The sequence below is a fragment of the Drosophila subobscura genome, chromosome J (genome assembly GCF_008121235.1).
Source record: "Drosophila subobscura isolate 14011-0131.10 chromosome J, UCBerk_Dsub_1.0, whole genome shotgun sequence".
Classification (NCBI taxonomy): Eukaryota; Metazoa; Arthropoda; class Insecta; order Diptera; family Drosophilidae; genus Drosophila; species Drosophila subobscura.
Window position 1 is genome coordinate 19,199,078 of NC_048532.1, and position 19,606 is coordinate 19,218,683.

Here is a 19,606-nt window from a genome sequence, read left to right on the forward strand (position 1 = left end):
TCGCTCTCTCTACGCACGCCAGAGCATTTGGATGAATGTGAATGATGGGCTGGTCGGAATGGGACTGGTCTAAGTGGTGTTGCGGTGTCAGTGTGTGTTCGAAATAAATAGGGATCGGTGATCGTTTAATTAGTTGATTTTTATCAAGAGAAAAGAGAACAAAACCGAAACGAAACAGTATGACCGCGGATTTGTCGATGAAATATACCGACTGACGCTCAGAAATATACCGAAATAAAGGTTCTCAATTGCATAAATACCGTGAATATGCAGAGGAAACAAGCGAACTAAGCCCACTAAGAACTAAGCTTGAATTAAACATCGTAAAATAATACCTACCCACCTAACATCTTCCTACCCATTTACTTTATTTACAAAAGAACACACGCTCTCTTGCACTTCATTTCTTCAAAGTTCTTAGTATTCGGGATTGTAAATAAATACCCACTGATTGACAACGGGTTAATCATTCACTGTACTTGATCTGAAACCATATTTCTCGATTTTGATATTCTGCTTAATATTACAAGCTAGTTAGGACTCTTAGCATTGAATATATAATTTTATTAGATTAATGAATACATTTTCTACAAGATTAGCTAATTTAAACACTCCTTTTATTGGATTGTGTACCAAATAAGGCTTAAGCAGAAAAGGTCAACAGTGAAAAAAACATATAACGTAAGTGGGAATGAAATTGTACGTTATGAGACCACTTGTTGCTTTTCAACTGCTGGTATGGACATTAGCATTCCCTATTTCCTTTAAAATTATTCACATTTTATTCAACAAAATAGGTAACACGTAGCAAAGTAAATCCCCCTCCACTCCACTACATTTGCTCCTCCAGGTAACCGCACAGCTCGTAGTCATCACCAGTCGTGACCAGACGCGCCTCCGTCTGCAGCCCTGCCTTGTACGACTGCCGCTTGTCCACCAGTCGCGCTAGATTCTCCACGGCCAGGGGTCCCTGCTTGGCGTGCTTCTTGATGAAATCCGCCACGAGATGCTTGTCCACGACGGACATCTCTAGGATGTGGCTCCAGGCGAGCAGTGCCAGCGGGCGTTCCGGCGACAGCGACTGCGAGGGCGATATGAGATGGCGATAGAGACAACCGCCGACAATCTGCTGCAACTGATCCACCTGGCCCGGGAAGGCACAGGGATGATAAAGCATCACAATGGCACCCTCGGCGAGATTCCTCATGTATCGCTGTGGCGGCAGGTACGAGTAGGTGCCGTATTCCGCGGGCAACGGACGGAAGGGGCCACTGGGGAATGACATGAGATTAATATGAGAAAAAAAAAAAACTCTTGGACGATTCCTACTTGGTGGGTGGCAGATGAGTGTACTCGATGGATACGTTCAGGCACTTGGATGGCGGCACATAGGCACTGGGCAGGAAGTGCTCCGTGAGCAGCGCTTCCCTGGACATGTTCGGATCGTAGATGCTGCGATTGCTGCTGATGCACAGGACATTGAAGCTCTGGCGCACATCATTCGGATCATAATCCACGGACAGGTTGCTCTAAAATAAACAAAGATGAGTCATGACTCAAAGGGGGAAATCCCATCTCACCCACTTACCATTCCGTCATCACAGTGAATTTCTTTTGAGGGTTTCACTGCCTCCTGCTGATGTTTGTGTGGATCCTGGGGGAACCATTTGCCGTTCCAGCCGTCTGTAGATGGCTCCTCCGGTGCCACCGATGGGCTCGCCGTTTGACTTTTGATGACATGCGGCTCTCCCGGTGCATACGGGAACCACTTGCCCGTCCAATCATCTGTGATGGTGGCTGTAGTGGTCGTCTCCGGTACACGTTGCACTTTCGGAATGTGAGGCTCTCCGGGAGCGTAGGGAAACCATTTGCCCTGCCAGTTGTCCAAATCAAATGTCGGCTCCAGCAGATTGGCCTGCGCCTTCTTGATAGACTTTGCCTGGCATGTGGCAAGGATAAGGCACAAAACGGTCAAGGAATGCAAAAGAAACATAACAATTGCAACGGAAACAAACGAAAGAGCAGCAAAACAAAAGATAATAATATAATTAAGAACTTTTCTGGGGGCAACAGCTGTGTGGGGAGAAGGGCATTTTGCAGCACTGCTCAGGTCACGACTTTGTACAGGGTATCAACAGGTGGATTGGGATTTGAATGAATTTTTTTTAAGCCATCAAATGGAAATCTTTTAAATAACTTAAACATAATATTACAACAAAAAGCAACCACCGTTTTATTCATATAAAAAACGGAAATGGAAAATAGGTGATGTGCAAATATGCACTTACAAATCACGACTTAAAGCAGGGTGTCAACAGGTTAATATAATACTGAAAAAGATAGTCAAAAATACTAGAGCAGTGGAATTTCCAACACTACTCTGACCGTGATTTATATCGAATGCCAAATTATCGATGGCCGCCCATCACTGACAACAAAACAAGAAGCTGCCTCGGGTGTTGGTGATTTTTAAAACACATTTTTTGTACATTTGCGTGCTGCTAAGGCTCTCTTTTATTGCAGCCACCCTGACCCAGATGAACAATAATCCCAAATCAACATTAAGATGCAAGTGATCTGCGCAGCAAAGCCAGTTATCGCTACACAACTTCCGCTGTGATTTCCCATTTCCGTCTTTGGCGACGACGAACAATAACAAAGGTCTCACTCTGACTGCGTGTGCGTGTGTGGTTGTTGTTGGACTGGACTGGAAAAAAAATACAACGCAGAAGGGCAAACCACAAACAACTACGAGTCAGCGATCATCAGTCAGCCACCATGTCGTGGTTCAATCCGTGGGATGGGCTGAAAACAAAGATGTGCCGATACCTGCTGCAGCGATATTTGGGTCAATTCTTTGAGAATAACCTGAATTTGGAGCAGCTGAAGGTGGACCTGTACAATGGCAGGGCGGTGGTGGAGAATATATCGCTCAAGGTGAACGCCTTCAATGATCTGTTCGAGGATCAGGGCTGGGCCTTTGAGGTGGTATCCGGACACATTGGCTGCCTGACGGTGGCCGTGCCCTGGAATGCTCTCATGACCAACGACAGCTCGCTGGAGATCTCCAATCTGACGATAACGCTGCGTCCGGTGACACGCTTTCAGAGCGGCACCACCATGCTGGAGTCCATGTGGTCATCGGTGAGCAGTTCCATGCAAATGGCCGAGGAGTGCATGAAGCAGGTGGACGATGATGTGCCATTTCTTAACCACAACAACGCGCTCATTGGCCTGGAGAAGTTTGCAGAGACGATCGACAATGTGCTGAATCGCATCAAGGCCAAACTGACGAACACAACGCTGAACATTGAGTACCTGCTGCCGCACTCGGACAGGAAGCTGGTGATGTCCTTCCAGGCCAGCCATGTGGATTACATGAACAAAACGGGCTACGAGATGCCCCATCAGAATGGCGGGGACATGAGTGGCAGCCAGACGGCTGCCGAGGACGACGAGGAGAGCATCATCTCCAACTTTAATACGCTGCCAATGATCGCCAAGCACAATCTGGTGATTGAGGGATTGACCATACACACCTCCGAGGTGCTGGACATTGACAGGCACATCCATTCGGTGAGCGGACCCATGCAGTACGAGCAACTCTGCAAGATTGTGGAGCTGAAAGGCTCGCAAAACATTCAAATCAACATCAAGCAAACGGAGAACATTGTGGGTCCGAAAGTGAATCTGGAGATCATACTGGATGACATCTACTTTATACTCAGTCCGCGGCAGATCCACCTGCTCGTGGAGATCTCCAAGGGCTTCAGCAACAACGAACGGCCCAAGGATACGCTGCGCAAGACACGCGGCAAGAGCATCAAGTCCACGACGCCGCCGAGCGAGTATCAGCAGCACTGCGAGCCCACCAAAATGACGGGCATACTCGGCCAGAATGCCGACTGGTCCACCGAGCCCACAGAGTACTCCAGCTATGGCAGCCATGAGCCTACAGGCGCCAGCAGGAGCGTGTACTCGCGGAATGCGCAACGCAAAATGTGCGATTCAGCCTCCAGCATGGTGACCTCCTGCAGCAATGTCCCACAGGAGCTGGGCTACACGGAAAAGTCCGGCGAGATACTCAAGTTTAAGATACAAATCTCGCAGGTCTTTGGCATCGCGCTGCACAATGATATTTTGATCCAGAACACGGCCAGCATTGACAGCTACACGCGCGTGTTCGACAGCGCCAGCTACCAGAGTTACTCGCAGACCGCGCAGCAGTTCTTCCAGCAGAACACGCAAACGTCGAACCATCTGCCCATGGAGAACCTCAACTACTTGCTGGTGAAAGCAGCGCCGATAATTGTGAGCGGTAGCCAGCAGCGCTACTTCCAGGAGCTCACCTCAAAGACCACACTCTCGGCCACGGCTGTGGACATTTGCGAGGTGCTGGACAATGCCATCGAACACCTCATACAGTTTGATCGGCAGCGCAACTGCCCGGATGGCTACCACATACGCCCGGAGATTGTGCTGAATCAGAGCTCGTCGTTTCTGTTCAAGCAGAATCACAATCGTTGCACGAACAAGATCGAGTGCATCTTCGATGAGTGCACCGCAGAGTTGGACATTTCGATCTACGATCGTTTGGGCGCACTCTTCGGGCAGTCGCCGTTTGCACAGCGCACTGTGGGGGAGCCAGAGAACTACCCAGAAGATGGCAGTCTGACGGAGGTGCAAGTGAAATGCGAGAACTTGCGGCTGCACCTGCGTTTCCCAGTGGTCGATGGACGTGCGGCCAACGATCCGCACAAGCTGCCCTGGTGGAAGAAGAACGTGCGGCAGGATTTCCTGTCCCTGGAGTTTCGCAGCCTGCTGATTGCCTCGCGCACACACATCAGCATCATGGCGGAGGAGCTGGACGCCTTCTACTGCGATGCGGAGAAGCAGAGCGCCATTGCGCTGCTCAAGTGTCAGCAGAAGAACAACAAGAAGATCCAAATCGATGTGCTGCAGCCGCGGGAGAACAACAACGACAACCGCACGACGGACAACAACAAGAAGCCCAAGCGACGCTCCCCGTTCAGCTCCAAGTGCACCTTTGGCTACACCACCAATGTGGAGGGACTCGATGGTTGTGTGGACAAAACGGACTCGCTGCTGCCGGGCGAAACGGAGGAGATCAATGACTTTTGCCAGAGCTGCTCGCAGTCCTCGAAGCTCAAGGTGGCGGTTTATGTGCCGCTCATCAAGGTCGTGCTGGAGTCCAAGCAGATGTACGAATTGATTTACAATCGCCTCAATGGGGATCTGTTTATGTGGGAGCCGCGTTCGCCGCACTACGACTACCAGGGGGAGGAGCAGCGGGAGCACAACGAAAGGGAGTCGGAGGAGGAGGAACAGGCGGAGCTGGAGGAATATGAGAAGCACAAATACGACCGGAGTGTCCTGCTCAGCACCAGTGCCATGGAGAGCAGCATTTACTTTTCCATGGCCGAGAATACGCTGCCCAAATCGCATGCCAAACCCAATCCCAGTGCCCAGGCCCAGCCGCCCAACGATGAGGCCTTCTCCTTTGAGCTCTTTGTGGCTGAGGGCTCGCTGATATTATTCTCACACTTTGTCGAGCCCGAGACGCAGCTGCGCGCACAGCAATGCGGCAAGTTTCAGGTGAACATCAAGGAGTTCAAGCTCTTCACAGTCAATGGACTGAACAACGATCAGAATCGCAGCTACTTTTGCATACAATTGAGCCACGTGGAGGCGCTGCATTGTGGCAACACGCAGCAGGACTTGCAGCTCGCTTGGAGCGACCATCCCGATGGCAGTCTGCAGCCTACAATTTTCAACTTTGGACAGCAGCAGCAGCCACAGCCACAGCAGAGCAACCAGAAGCGCCAGGAGGTGCTATCGTTGGTGGCGGAGATCAAGAAGCAGCCGGACAAACGCATCAAACGCATGAAGATGTCGTTTGGCATCAATGGCGCCACGCTGCAGCATCATCCCACCTGCTCGGAGCACAATTGGCTGAATCAGCTGCTGGACTTTATGGACGTCGCCGACTTCCCCATCGAGGCGTATGTGCCGTTCGCCCTCGTGTCCGAGATCCAGCTGCATGTGTGGAATGCGGCCATTGACTATCGGCCCAAGTACTTTCCCCATCGCGCGCTCATCGACATTGGCTACTGCACGCTGAGCAGCAACATCATTTCCTCGATGAGCGGCTGCACGTTGCGCGTGATTGGCGAGGACTGCGTGCTCAGCTTGGGCTCCAGCGACACGCTCACACCCGTGCTCAATGTGGGTCTGCTGAACATCTCCTTCCGCCTGAACGAGGATGACAAACAGCAGCCGCGAGTGGATCTGCGCTCCTCCATACACGACATGCACCTGAAGACCTGCTACGACTCGGCGGCAGCGCTGGCCCAACTCATTGGCTACGTGGCCAGCGACAAGGATCTCATTTCGCCCGAGGAGAGCGCCCACGAAGACGAGCACGATCAGAGCAAAATTGTGGAGCCCAAGGCCAGCGAGGAGGATCAGCTATGCGACGATCAGACGCAGGATCATGTGAATAAACTGATGGCCGATGCTGTCATGGATGTGGAATGCACGCCCGGACCCAGGCACAACAAACTGGCAGGCAAGGAGGAGGGCATTGAAATCTTCTACTTTCCCGACGAGCCCAAAGACAAGGCGGAGCAGCAGCGGCAAAAGAAGAAGGAAGCCAGCTCCACGCCCGCGAAGAAGCAAAAGGAACCCGGCGACATGCAGAGCATATCCCTAATCGTGGAGAGCTCCCCCTCAGAGATCTGCAACATTGTGGACTTTGAATCGAACGTCATGCTGCAGTCGTACTACAATCAGACGCTCGAGCAGCCGCTGCAGCAGGTGCAGCAGGAACTGGGCGATGTGCTGCCGCCGCTGATGGAGGAGCGCGACTTTGACATCATCCACGACGATGAGATCTCGCGCATGGATAAGTTTGGCGTGAAGCAGATCTACGTGTCCGAGGATCCCCTGCAGATTGTGGACAATCATTTTTGTTTGCCGCACGAGAAGGTCGATCTGTTGCGGCCGCCGGCGAACTTTCCCATTGCCGAGAGCAGCTACACGCTGTGCGAGATGACCTTCACGTGGCATCTGTACGGCGGCAGGGATTTCCCTGAACACACGACAAGCGACAGCAGCAAAAAGAAGTCCACTCCGACGGCAGGCTACGGCCACATGTCGGACACGTACAAGTACGGCGTCTCCCAGCCGCAGGGCGAGCAAAAGGCCACGAAGAAGGGCGCAGCTGGGCTGCCCAAGGAGCCCAAGGGTTCGCGCAGGAATCTGGATGTGCTGGTGGAGATTCAGCTGTCGAAGATTCGCTTCTCCTACGAGGCATATCCGCTCAGCTCCATCTACTCGTCGCGGCAGGTGCTGCTCGTGTCGGAGATCGAGATACGCGACCGTCTGCGCTCCTCGGACATCAACAAGTTCCTGTATCATCCGAACATCAGCAACATATCCCGCCGACCCGACGAGAACATGGTCATTGTGAAGGCGCTGAATGTGCGCCCCAATCCACAGAAGAGCACCGCCGAGGAGTGCTCGCTGCGCGTGTCCATTCTGCCCATTAAACTGAACATTGACCAGGATACGCTGCTCTTTCTGGAGGACTTCTTTTCGGCGCTGTTCAAGAACTCCTCCGGCAGTGGCAGTGCCCCAGCAAATGCCAAAACGGAGGCCAATGCCGCCTGCGATATGCCCGTAATGTCAGTGAGCAAAATGTCCGATGCGCTGCAGGATCTGGAGGCGAGGGAGATTGTGGAGCGGAATCTCGATGTGCTCATCGATGAGGGCAAGGACACCACAGCCGAGCTGGAGGATGATCCCCTGGGTGGCGAGTCGGCGCCTGTCTACTTCCGTGAGGTGATCTTCAGTCCCGCTTTGCCCATTTGCTTCGACTACCATGGCCGTAGGATTGAGCTGTCGCGCGGCCCCATCACCGGCCTCATTATGGGCCTGGCCCAGCTCCAGGGTTCGGGCATTTGTCTGCGGGAGATTGTCAACCGTCGCGGCATTCTCGGCTGGAACAAGCTCTGCGAGTTCCTCTGCAAGGAGTGGCTGAAGGACATCAAGCGCAATCAGCTCCCGAATATTCTGAGCGGCATTGGACCCACGAATGCCGTGCTGCAGCTGTTCCAGGGCGTCTACGACCTCTTCAGGCTGCCCATCGAGCAGTACAACAAGGACGGCCGCATCATACGCGGCTTCCAGCTGGGAGCACAGAGTTTCACGGCCCGCACAGCGCTCGCAGCGCTGGAGATCACGTCGCGTATCATCCACCTGCTGCAGTTCACGGCGGAGACCACCTTCGATATGCTGTCGGCAGGGCCATCACTCAAGAAGCGCCACACGAAGCGCGGCAAGAAGAAGCGTCAGGGCAGGCCCAAGGATCTGCGCGAGGGTGTGGCCAATGCCTACACCATTGTCAAGGAGGGCATCAACGATTCGGCCAACACGCTGATCGAGGCGGCCATGACGGAGCACGACCAGAAGGGCTACAGCGGTGCCGTGGGCGCCGTAGTGCGGCAAATCCCCCAACTGGTCGTCTGCCCAGCCGTGCTCGCCACGCAGGCCACAACGAACATCCTGGGCGGGGCGAAGAGCTCCCTGGTGCCGGAGGCGAAGCTCGAGGCACGTGACAAGTGGAAGCACGAAATCCACTAAAAGGATTTCAATGGTTCAAACAAAATGTTAAACTTAAGATGAAGATTCTACTTTTTAATTTCGGGACACATACACACACATATATCGCATAAATCAGAGTTATATATTTTATATTTTTTATTATTTTACTACTAAAAACAAATATATACAAAACGTGTAAATAAAATGGAACATGCAACATATTTTGGAGGAGATCTCTCGACGGGGACAATGCTTTAAACGGACACGAGATCTCTTCATAAGGGACAAGAAATCTTTATAGAAGTTAGAAGGGATTTTTACTTCTTTTTTTAATGCATCATTACAATAATATTGTTAAGGTTTTAATCTTTATCTCTTGATTTCCATGTGGTTTGATAATTTACTTAATAAATGTATAGCAAAATGGAAAATGTGAAATGCTTAATGGGTTTTCGAAGGGGAAAATGGAGAGGAATAAGGGAGTTAATTACAAGAGACACGAGTTATGTGATAAAATTGTTTTTAAAGACTTTTTTTCTTATAATTGCAACGATTTTGGAGTTCTTTTTGGTTTTTCTCTAATAATTACAATAGTATTCTTCATTGAAAAGCTTTAGATATCGTTTCCATTTAAAATTTCTTCTTAGTTTTAGTTTTTAATTCTTTTTCGAAGTAACAAGGAAAGAATTTTCTACTTTTAATCTAAATGCCAAAGACTTTTCTTTACATATCATGTTGCCTTTTTTTGGTGTTCTCCCAATCTGAATACTATACACTTTTCTTTGTACATAGATATATCTCTTTGTTCCACAAAATTTCCTAATAATTTTTCGATTTGTCTTTTATTTTTGGTGGCAAAATTTGGTTCACAGTTAAACGCTTTTTTTAAAAACAACTTGGAGTGTGCTTTACAGGTAGAAGTAGACATACATACAAAATATAGATATACAAAAAAGAAAATGTACCCTGGTACCACGGATAAATTCCACAACAACAACAAACAGATGAACGGCGGACGTTGTCCCGCGCTTTAAAAGCAGATGGACAGGCAGCTGCGGTGGGTGGCTGTCATTCACTGTAACATTAAGTCGTTTGCCACTAAAAGAAGCAACAAATTACGATTAATAAAGGATAGAATTTGGATTGTAAGAATGAATCACCTTCAGCGTGGGCTGTGCCTGGCCTTGGCGTTCCGCCTCGGCTTCGCGTCGTTCCTGCTCCAGCGCCCTTTGTTGCTGCCTGCGCACATTCTCAGGATTTTTGATGCCACGCGATTCGCTCTCCTGGCGACGCTTTTCCGCCGCGTCCAACTGCTGCTGACGGCGCTCCTCCTGCAAAGAATCTTTTCAATATGGTCTGCACAGCGTTTCCAGCTCATTCTGTTGTCCCACCGGCGATGGCATCAGGTTGGTTTCCTCGGCACTGTTGCCGCAGCAGGATAGGCACCCACCCATGTCTGTTTTGAAATCGTTCTTTGAATGGCCAAAAAAATAGGGCTTCTCTTCCTTCCTTGTGTTGTTTTTGCGTTGTTCTTTTTTTTTTGCCTTCTTCTACGCTTTGTTTTGGTGTGTCATTTCGAGCAGCTGACTGCTGGTATATTTTTGAGGGCCTTGCGGTATATTTATCGATAAATCCGTGGTTACACTGGTATCTTGCCCCAAAAGAACTTAAACTTTGCGGAAACCAACAGTTTATGCTAAAAAACATTTTGTTGATTAACTGGATTAATTAGTTTATCCGAGATCTCCGTTGCTCTCTCATTTGCTTTTGTGTGCGTGGTTTAGTGGAAGTGCGCGCACTTTGCTCCGTTTCCGTGTGTGTGTGCTTGAGTGCAAAATTAAGATAAAACTTATCATCGACGCTTAATTACTAAATCGTTTGGTGACCCTTGCAAATAATAATTAAAAATGTTGGATGTGCCCCATGAAGGAAAGGTGAGTTGTTTGGGTCAACATTATGCCCTCTAACGCGCTCTCCTCTCGCTCTCTTCTCCACTCTACTGCGCTTGTATGGGAGAGTGCATTTCTGCATTCCAGTGAATGCAACAAATTTTTGCCGGTTCCAGGGGGCTCTATTTATAGGCACCTCTCTTCTCCGGGTATCAGGTAACGCTGCCCTTTTGACTCGGCGGGCGACTTTCTGACTGGTTTTGTCTCCCCTTTTATGAGACTCTTGCATTTGCTTAGCGTTAACCTTCAAGTGACCTCCCTTTAGCCGCGACGCCAAGTGCTGGCATGTGTCGCACAGCTGTGTCTCCGACACGGGGTGTGTACATACATATGTGCGCGAGTGTGTCTGTGTGGTTTTTTGGGGGGCCAAACCGTTATGACTCGACCATAATTGTAGAAAAATATTATTATACATTCATAATACGATTTGCTATGTCTTATCAATTGGCCCCCAAAAGACAATATAATCGGTGGTATTTATAGGAGGTGCTGATAACTCCTTCTGATACGATAGACTAGCGAACTAGACTGTTTAACAGTTCCGTTAGCGTTCTTTCCATTCGTGTTTGATGATAAGTGCCCGCAGATATTGGCGCACACTCCCACTCCTAATGCCGCTGATTAAATTTCATGCTCTCATGGTGCTTCTTCATATTTATTTTCCTTCCTCTTAAGCTTCATCTTCTTCGTGCTATTCTCCTTCCACTTGACCACTACGTGCCCTCTCTTATCTCGGCTGCTTTGCTCATTAAGTGCTGGCCGGCTCGAAGGTATAAGAGTTGAAAGGTTTGGCGCTTGGACTCTCTGAGTACACTAATTGGTTTGCCGTTGCTTATGCCCAGCGGCTTATGATAATTGCTTGGGCGTAGCCATACCTCACCTCACAATATATCTTGGCCGGCGCTTTGTTGCTTTTGTTGGCTTGGTTTTTTTGTTTTGCTCAGCACTTGACACACACGCACGCACACACACACAGTCAAACAGAAAAAGCAGCTTGCTATCACTTGTTGCTTTTGTCGCGTCCATCGCTGTCGTTGTTTCTGCTGCTGCTGCTGCTGCTGCTGTTTCTGCCGCCCGTACGTACGCGTTTTGAAAAATTCCGTATTGAAATTGAAATTCAAATGGAACCCTAGCTTTATTTTCAATTGCACACTCGACCAGCGCGCTTCGTTCTGTCGTGCTGTTCCTCTGCTGTTTTTTGTTCTCCCCGCTGTTTTCCCGCTCAACTTTCCAGCGACTATAAACGCGCGCGCGTTTCTCAAGTGCAAAAATTAAAACAATTAACAAAGAAATTTAATAAAACCAACCCTTGTTCTTATTCGCGCAAGTGTTTCTTTTGGAATTGTTTACAATGACATCTGGCATCAGGCCCATTGATGTTTTGCTTCAGCGTGCCGGTGTAAGTTCTCAAAGTCGAGCCCGTAACACTCTTCGTAAGACGATATTTGGGCCAAGTTCGAGACGTCAATGAGCCACATAATCGTTTAAGTGTAAACTGTTTTTAAGTGCTTATCGAACGAATTTGTTTTAGAAGAACCAGAAACAGATTTTCGAAAGAAAAGCGGAGTTTCCGGCCAAGAGCACTGTTTTTAGAGGAAGTTTTAGGGAACACGAATCATTTCCGGTCAAGGGTCGGGTCGACAGGCCTAGATTCTGGGAAATTTATCAAAAGAAGACGACTCTCTTTGATGATTGTTCACTGCTTTTGTTCTTTGAAACCATTCAAATAATGTTTGTCGTTTGAATTTCCGTTGTACGAATTAAGTGTTGCTGTAAGCAGCGAGATACAGTAATGACTTGCCCTGCCTCGAGAGCAGTTCGTATCTTATCTCCAAGGCAGACAAAGAGAACACAAAAAAATGGCATAATTTACTTTAATTACCCGATCCCCAGACGTGTGTGTGTCGTGTGTTTTAGAGGGGCTGGTTGGTTGGTTGGTAACCTGCCGAAACAGCTGTGTTTTCCAACTCGGAAATGATTTTTGGGGATCAACAACCACACGGTTGTCGATGATGGAATGCACAAGAGGCGCCACAAAGGCAGTGACAGAGAGACAGTGACAGAGGGTAGCAGTAGCATCATTCGTTGGCCAATTATCTTGAGCATGTTTTGACCTTGTCGAAGTTCAAACACCTGCCCTCTGACACCGTCTTATCGCACAGATTGCTCATCATCAGCATCATCAACATCATCACTGTTGGATGTTTATAAAAATAAACCCCATGCAATCGTCTGCCATCTTGGGCGCCATAGGCGTGGCACTTGTTTTTCACCACACTCCATTAATTTGCGTAATCATTTCATTAAACAAAAACGAAAAACGATTGCAGCAATCTTTTGTTTTATGTTTGCACAATTCGATTGCATTTTTTGCCCAGTCTGATTGACTGATTGACTGATTGACAGACGACACGGGGACAGGCCTCAATCGGAATATTTGCCAAAAATAAGTGCGAGCTATTTTCAGACAAAATTGTTTGGTTATCTTGGGAGTTGTGTGTATTTGTCTGCGGTATTTGTACCTCAAAGATGTAGATATTGGGGCAACCTTGTGGGCGAAGTTCAAGGTCGCACCAACCATAACTGCTGTAAATATGCTTTTTTTATGGATTGCATGTCTTACGAATTAACTATCATTAACGGCGGGAGGTCATAAATGTGTGAGCTAATGCGTTGGTTGGGTAAGGTTATGGCTAGAACTTGGCACAACTACTTGGGTTCTTCTCTTTGTTCTAACATGAAATGAAACGCAACACGAAATGAAATTCATGAAATACATATGTTTGATCTTATCGATGATATTTTGATTGCCAGACTCACGCAAACGCAGATAGGGCAGGGCGTATACGTGACGTAAAAATATCACCCTGATTATGGGGCTTATAGGAGCTCACCTCATAACCAGCGAAATTATTCGAGCCATGATGATGTTTGGTAGAATTATTGCACAGTGTGAGGGAGTGATTGAGATTAGCTATCGCATCCCCCAAAGCTGAATGTTACACAAGGAAATTGCACCAGACTAGAGGTCGTTTCATGGTACATTACGCCAGACTCTCTGCTCTGGAAAACTAATTACGCCTGAGGCTCCGGACGGGCTTATCTCTGGGATCATCCCGCAAACAAATGTTCGAATGTCAAACTCATTATATAAATAGCTAAATAGTCGGGGGATTTATTGATTAGAGCCAAATGGTTGCCCTTGTTTTGATTTTCTAAAATTAATACTCATTCGTCGTTGCATTCCTGGGGCATGCGTCATTGAAGCGCGTCTCGCAGCCGGCACTGTGCTCCTTAAAGTCCTTCAGGCTGGGCAGATACTTGAAGAATATGCCCTTGTTGAAGTAGCTTTGATTCTCCTGCTCCTCTGGCAGCTCGGGCTCCCCAGCTAGACGCTTCTGCAACGAATTCTGCATGCCCCAAATGATGGGCTTGCTCTTGCACATGAGCATCTTCAGGCAGCCGGCCTCGTGGCCCAACTCTCGGTCCTCCTTGGACTCGATCATGTCCAGTATGTGTTCGGGCAGATCCTTATCCATGATGCGACCGAGCAAACGTTTGCTGTGCGCCCCCGGTCGCTGTAGGAACCAATCTATGGGCGAACCCAGGGACAAGCCACGCGGCTGATGATCGTTTGGTTCGTACAGCGCCTCAGGTCCCTCGAAGGCCGCACCGACATTGCCGACATTTCCACCACCCCTTGTTGCCTGCATCAGCGTGCTGCCAATCTGCAATCAAACAAGAACAAAACCAATTGAAAAGTTATCATAAAAGTGTACAAACATTCGCAGGAAACAACGAAAAGAAATTGATTGTGTTCAAACATTAAGTTCCGGTACATTTTGAAGGAAATTAATTGTTCCCAAACATTCTGGGAATGCTTAACCTTATCAAGCATATACCTACCGCCTGGGCAATCATGATGAGTGCATTAAGCGCCAGAGCGCCCAGTTTGCGGGCATCAAAGCCCACCATTCGCAGCATATTTGTCAGCAATTGGCCGCTATCAAAGTTGGCCATAAACGGTGGAGGCCTGCGAGTATTGTCCTCTTGCTGCGGCGGCTCCTCCTGGGCATTCTCGGGGTCCGACTGCTGCTCCGATTGATCCTCCTGCTGATAGTCTGGCGGCTGAAAGCCGTGCTGTAGGATGTTCATCAAGCCAGAAGGCTTTCCCCGGGAGAAGGCTTGGGCCACCAGATTGGCTACATCGGCGGCCGTGTTAATGCCAAACATTTGTCCGGCCATCTTCAAGCCATCGCCCAAGTTATCCATGACGGTGCTGGCAGAGAAGGCCTCCTGGGCGCCCACATAGAGCAGCAGGCAAAAAAATAGCCAGCGACTTGTCATCGCGAAGTTTCAGGGCAGACTGCTGTGAGGTCTTTAGCAGCGCCATCGTCTGGATGAGGGAGCACAAGCTCTAATTGGAGTCTTACAAAAGCCACTGAATTTTCCTCTATGTTTTTGTCACTTGACTGCCTGCCGATGCGCTTTGCTGCCTGCCTTAAGCGAGTTGTCACGAAAGTTTCGCCAAGTGTAAACAACTTTACTTTGATATATTTCTTTGCAGGTGCGTGGCCACCAGCGTGTGCCCTCCGATTCGAAGGAGTTCCATGAGGTGACCAAGCGGGATGCACTGCGGCTTCTGGAGAACGATGTCGACCGTCTGCTGCAGACAGCGGAGGAGGTGCGTCGTCCGGCCCTGAAGGCGGAGATGGGACGCTTTGCGGATCTCTTTGGACGTTTTCTGCAGGAGGGTAAGTTGCGGAAAGAGCACACCCATTTGGTTGATCTTGCTAATGCTTTTTGTGCCTTTCAGAGGGTCCCGCTTTGGACTGGAACAAGATTCAGAAGCTGCCCGAGAATGCTGTGATGAATTATTCGAACCTGAAGGCGCCCAAGAATGAGCAGGTATGCAGCTGGCAGCCAAGGATTGGGTCCACTCTTTCCCCACTCCATGAATCTCCCGCACAGAAAACATAGAAAACAAAACGGAATAAGAAAATGTGTTAATTTTTTGTTTAATTTGCATATTTTTCATGTTCTTTGATTTCGAAAACTGATTATGAATACCCATTGTTGCCCTCATAAACTGCGGCGCAATTCTCTGGCTAATAACTGGCCACAAAACACAATCACACATACATATATATTGTTTATATATGTTTCAATAGAATGAGGTAAAAGCGTTAAACTTTATCCTTAAACAAAACCTCCTCTCTACGCTTCGCTCTATCTCTCTGTACTTGGAGCACTGCTCGAACGAAAACTAACTCTTATTGGGCTTTTGGACGCTTACTTAGTTGTTGATTATATTCCTTTAGTTTAGTAATTTGTAACTAGAACACGCTGTAGTACTAAACCCTAATGAAATTCGGCGCTCACTGCAGCTTAACCCAATTCCTTTTTGCTCTCTAACACAAGACAAACAACTACATTTATGTTTCTGTTTCTAATGTGCCCTTTGTGACTCCCTTAGATACGCAATATGCTGGACAAATTGGTGGTCATTAAGCTGAATGGTGGTCTGGGCACCTCCATGGGCTGCCATGGACCCAAGAGTGTCATACCCGTGCGCTCCGATTTGACCTTCTTGGACCTGACGGTGCAGCAGATCGAACATCTGAACAAGACGTACGATGCCAATGTGCCGCTGGTGCTGATGAATTCCTTCAACACGGATGAGGACACGGAGAAGATTGTGCGCAAATATAAGGGCTTCCGCGTGCAGATACACACCTTCAATCAGAGCTGCTTTCCGCGCATCAGTCGCGAGCATTTCCTGCCCGTGGCCAAGGACTTTGATGTGGATAAGGATATGGAGGCGTAAGCATGAACTTTCGACTCTAATAATTCGTACTAAGGTAGCTTCTTCTCTCCTTTAGTTGGTACCCACCTGGTCACGGTGACTTTTATGATACTTTCCGCAACTCTGGTCTGCTGAAGAAGTTCATTGAGGAGGGCCGCGAGTACTGTTTCCTCTCGAACATTGACAATCTGGGCGCCACCGTGGATCTGAATATACTCAATAAGCTGGTGGGCGAGGAGCGGGCCACCACCCCAGTGGAGTTTGTCATGGAAGTTACCGACAAGACGCGCGCTGATGTTAAGGTGGGAAAAGCACAACGAACCTTGTGTATAAATGACTAATCTGTTGTCTCTGTTTTCCCCCTCCAGGGTGGCACTCTCATTCAGTTTGAGAACAAGCTGCGGCTGCTGGAAATCGCTCAAGTGCCGCCAGAGCATGTGGATGACTTCAAGTCGGTGAAGACCTTCAAGTTCTTCAACACCAACAACATTTGGGCCAATCTAGCATGTAGGGAATACCGTTTATTGACTCCTCTTAAATCACTGCCTAAAATGCTGCTTCATTTCTTCCCCGTGTGCAGCCATCGAGCGTGTCTTGCGTGAGCGCACCTTGAGCATGGAAATTATTGTCAACAACAAAACGCTGGAGACGGGTCTGCGTGTCATTCAGCTGGAAACGGCTGTGGGTTCGGCCATGAAGTGCTTTGATGGCGCCATTGGCATCAATGTACCACGCTCACGCTTCTTGCCCGTGAAGAAATCCTCCGATCTGCTGCTGGTTATGTCCAATTTATATACGCTGAAGAATGGCAGCCTGGTGATGTCGCCGCAGCGCATGTTCCCCACCACACCGCTGGTGAAGCTCGGCGAGAATCACTTCTCCAAGGTGAAGGAGTTTCTGGGTCGCTTTGCCAACATACCCGACATCATTGAGTTGGATCACTTGACGGTCAGTGGAGATGTTACCTTTGGCCGTGGCGTTTCTTTGAGAGTAAGTTTTGGGAGAGAGTTTGCTTTGGTTTATCCTTATTTATGTATATTCCTTTCCTTTAGGGCACTGTGATTATCATTGCCAATCATGGTGATCGTATTGATATACCCGCCGGCGCCATACTCGAGAACAAAATTGTCTCTGGCAACATGCGCATTCTGGACCATTAATCGAACCTCTAACCTGGCAATTGGTTGTGCAATTGGATGCTGTTCTGTCTCATTATATATGTAGTGTAATTTACTAAGTTTTATGTAGTAGTAGGCCGCCCGTTCCCCGTTTCAAATCACGAATTTCACTTGTTAGCCAAATTGTTGTGCAAGCACAAAGTGTGTGTCTGCCCTGACATGTCCTGTCCTGCCAGTCGAACGTTCTGTATATATCGTTAAGCTAAAGCTAAAGTTTTACAAAAATCTGCTTGCAAAAATGTTAGCAAATGTAGTCAAAAAGTTCAAGCGAGAAGCTGTTAAACACTCATTAAAGGCATGTTTATTTCTATAATAAGTACGAGAGATTCTTAGGTCTAGTATCACTTGATAAATGGCACTGGTAATCCCTGCCTGTTTGCCTGCTTCCCTTCCCCTATTCCGCATTGTCTGTCAGCGTATAGTTCTTGCTTATGTGACCCCATTTGATGCCTTGTTGTATGAGTTCCAGTGCCAGCTGCTTGTTGCTTGCTGTGGCACCCACAAAGCCCACCACCAGCTCATTCGTGGTAGCATTGTGATCCTGTTCTGACTCGCAGCTTTGATCCCAGCCGCGGCCCTCGTAGATGTTCGTGTCGCCGGCAATCACAAAATTGTAGTTGATGTCCGTGTAGCCGCTGCTCTCGATGTGAAATGTTTGAAGCAGTCGCACACGAAAGACGCACTCTGCTTGGGTGCTGCAAGCGGGCGATTCAGTGGACATAAAGCGTACGCTCTCCACGGGCAGCTGGAGAGGAGGCAAAGCCCTACCCGGTGGCTGTGCTAGCCAGTAGGCGCGTGTCACAAACTTCAGTGTGGCATTTCCCAGCAGGCGCACTGCAAACAAAAGAAAGATAAATTAGTAATTGAAATAATACATCCCCAGAATCGCTTACATTCCGTCACATCCTGTGTCCAGCGTGGCCAGTGCTTGATCAACTCGAAGAGCTTCTGGCCGGGACTCTCCGTGGGACTGAGCTGACGATGTGCAAAGATGTGATAGTCCGGATGCAGCTTGTGCAGGCGCACACCCTCGGTCATCAGCCGCTTGGCCGCCTCCACCTGCCGCACTGGCGGCTCCACATTCACAAAGGTGCCAATGAAGGCAATGCTGATGGACACTGCGTTATAGCCACGCACATGCTGTCCCTGATGATGCCAGCCACGTCCCACATAGATCTGTCCATCGCCGCCCACCAGAAAGTTGTAGCCAATGTCCAGCCAGCCAAGGGATTTCATGTGAAAGCCCTGAATCGTCTGCATGCGATAGATGCAAATTTCCTACGAAAAGGTTGGGGAATTTCATTAATGAAACAACGCAGAGGGGTTTACCTTTTGGCACTCACTTCTGTTTCGCATCCCTCGGTGGCCGTGTGGCTGATGATTACATTGGAAATGGGCAGCTTGAGGTGTTCAGGCTTGGCGCTCGGTGGTTCCCCCTGCCACTCGCTGCGATCGAGTATGTGCAGATTTTTATTCGAGTTCATTGGGGCATGGGCTAAACCCGGAAAAGTAATTATTAATATATGTTTCCCTTAGACTCTAGTTTGATTTCCCACTCACCCATCATCCAATAGGAGTAACCAGCAGCCAGTGCCACTATCATCAAGAGAAACACGCATAGAAAGATCAGCTCCCGGGGAAATCGCTTTATATTTGTCTCCCCCTCAGCTTCGGGATTGTTTTGCGTTTCGAGATTATTTTGCGCGGGCTTCTGCATTTTATGGGTGTCTACTCAAGACAACTGCGCGACGGGAACTAAACGAAACCGAGTCCGGCAACCACTTGTTGTTGATCTCCCCAACAAGTTCTGCTCGTTTTGGGGTTTTATTTTTGCTTTTACTGGTACTGGGAGATGGGAAAAATCCCCGGCTCTGAACTGCGCCGTGGCAGCAAGATCACATAAAGAGCTTTTTGATAAGTGTCTTTACATATAAAGTCACACATACCACTTGGATGCTTATATATTGGCATGTCTCTTGCCATTAAAAGCTCTCTAACAATATAGGGTGCTCATTTTTGGCACTACGCGATGAGCGAACTCCAAACGC

General features: G+C 48.6%; 6 protein-coding genes across 11 annotated transcripts; 2 read left to right on the top strand and 4 right to left on the bottom strand.

The window, feature by feature from the left end:
* Positions 1–31: 31 nt before the first annotated feature.
* Positions 32–8,963, top strand: LOC117893067 (autophagy-related protein 2 homolog A). Of its 3 annotated transcripts, none has more exons than XM_034799477.1 (2): positions 32–67; positions 5,629–8,963. In XM_034799477.1, the coding sequence occupies exons 1-2, from the start codon at positions 32–34 to the stop codon at positions 8,662–8,664; spliced, it is 3,072 nt and encodes a 1,023-aa protein (XP_034655368.1). In that variant the 3' UTR covers positions 8,665–8,963. The 3 variants fall into 3 exon arrangements, with proteins under 3 accessions (XP_034655368.1, XP_034655365.1, XP_034655367.1); XM_034799474.1 differs by lacking the exon at positions 32–67 and adding an exon at positions 2,433–2,462 and having other exon boundaries at positions 2,524–8,963; XM_034799476.1 differs by lacking the exon at positions 32–67 and adding an exon at positions 2,441–2,458 and having other exon boundaries at positions 2,524–8,963.
* LOC117893074 lies at positions 751–2,079 on the bottom strand. The gene is made up of 3 exons (XM_034799492.1): positions 1,589–2,079; positions 1,330–1,529; positions 751–1,271 (listed from the first exon to the last, which is right to left on the bottom strand). The coding sequence occupies exons 1-3, from the start codon at positions 1,991–1,993 to the stop codon at positions 833–835; spliced, it is 1,044 nt and encodes a 347-aa protein (XP_034655383.1). The 5' UTR covers positions 1,994–2,079; the 3' UTR covers positions 751–832.
* Positions 8,964–9,447: 484 nt separating the features above from the next.
* LOC117893077 (small VCP/p97-interacting protein) lies at positions 9,448–10,214 on the bottom strand. The gene is made up of 4 exons (XM_034799495.1): positions 10,170–10,214; positions 10,017–10,121; positions 9,786–9,956; positions 9,448–9,723 (listed from the first exon to the last, which is right to left on the bottom strand). The coding sequence occupies exons 2-4, from the start codon at positions 10,077–10,079 to the stop codon at positions 9,709–9,711; spliced, it is 249 nt and encodes an 82-aa protein (XP_034655386.1). The 5' UTR covers positions 10,080–10,121; positions 10,170–10,214; the 3' UTR covers positions 9,448–9,708.
* Positions 10,215–10,424: 210 nt separating this feature from the next.
* On the top strand, positions 10,425–17,871 carry LOC117893072 (UTP--glucose-1-phosphate uridylyltransferase). 4 transcript variants are annotated; one of them, XM_034799489.1, is made up of 9 exons: positions 10,425–10,559; positions 15,142–15,328; positions 15,391–15,482; positions 15,746–15,751; positions 16,051–16,397; positions 16,457–16,682; positions 16,749–16,887; positions 16,961–17,370; positions 17,433–17,871. In XM_034799489.1, exons 1-9 carry the CDS (start codon positions 10,533–10,535, stop codon positions 17,538–17,540), a joined length of 1,542 nt encoding a protein of 513 aa, XP_034655380.1. In that variant the 5' UTR covers positions 10,425–10,532; the 3' UTR covers positions 17,541–17,871. The 4 variants fall into 4 exon arrangements, with proteins under 4 accessions (XP_034655380.1, XP_034655381.1, XP_034655378.1 ...); XM_034799487.1 differs by lacking the exon at positions 10,425–10,559 and adding an exon at positions 11,712–11,973; XM_034799490.1 differs by lacking the exon at positions 15,746–15,751 and having other exon boundaries at positions 10,428–10,559; positions 17,433–17,866.
* Positions 13,766–15,123, bottom strand: LOC117893075. Its single transcript, XM_034799493.1, has 2 exons — positions 14,481–15,123; positions 13,766–14,302 (listed from the first exon to the last, which is right to left on the bottom strand). Exons 1-2 carry the CDS (start codon positions 14,919–14,921, stop codon positions 13,796–13,798), a joined length of 948 nt encoding a protein of 315 aa, XP_034655384.1. The 5' UTR covers positions 14,922–15,123; the 3' UTR covers positions 13,766–13,795.
* Positions 17,868–19,344, bottom strand: LOC117893073 (peptidoglycan-recognition protein LF). Its single transcript, XM_034799491.1, has 4 exons — positions 19,119–19,344; positions 18,902–19,053; positions 18,452–18,836; positions 17,868–18,392 (listed from the first exon to the last, which is right to left on the bottom strand). Exons 1-4 carry the CDS (start codon positions 19,273–19,275, stop codon positions 17,953–17,955), a joined length of 1,134 nt encoding a protein of 377 aa, XP_034655382.1. The 5' UTR covers positions 19,276–19,344; the 3' UTR covers positions 17,868–17,952.
* Between the last annotated feature and the right edge of the window lie 262 nt (positions 19,345–19,606).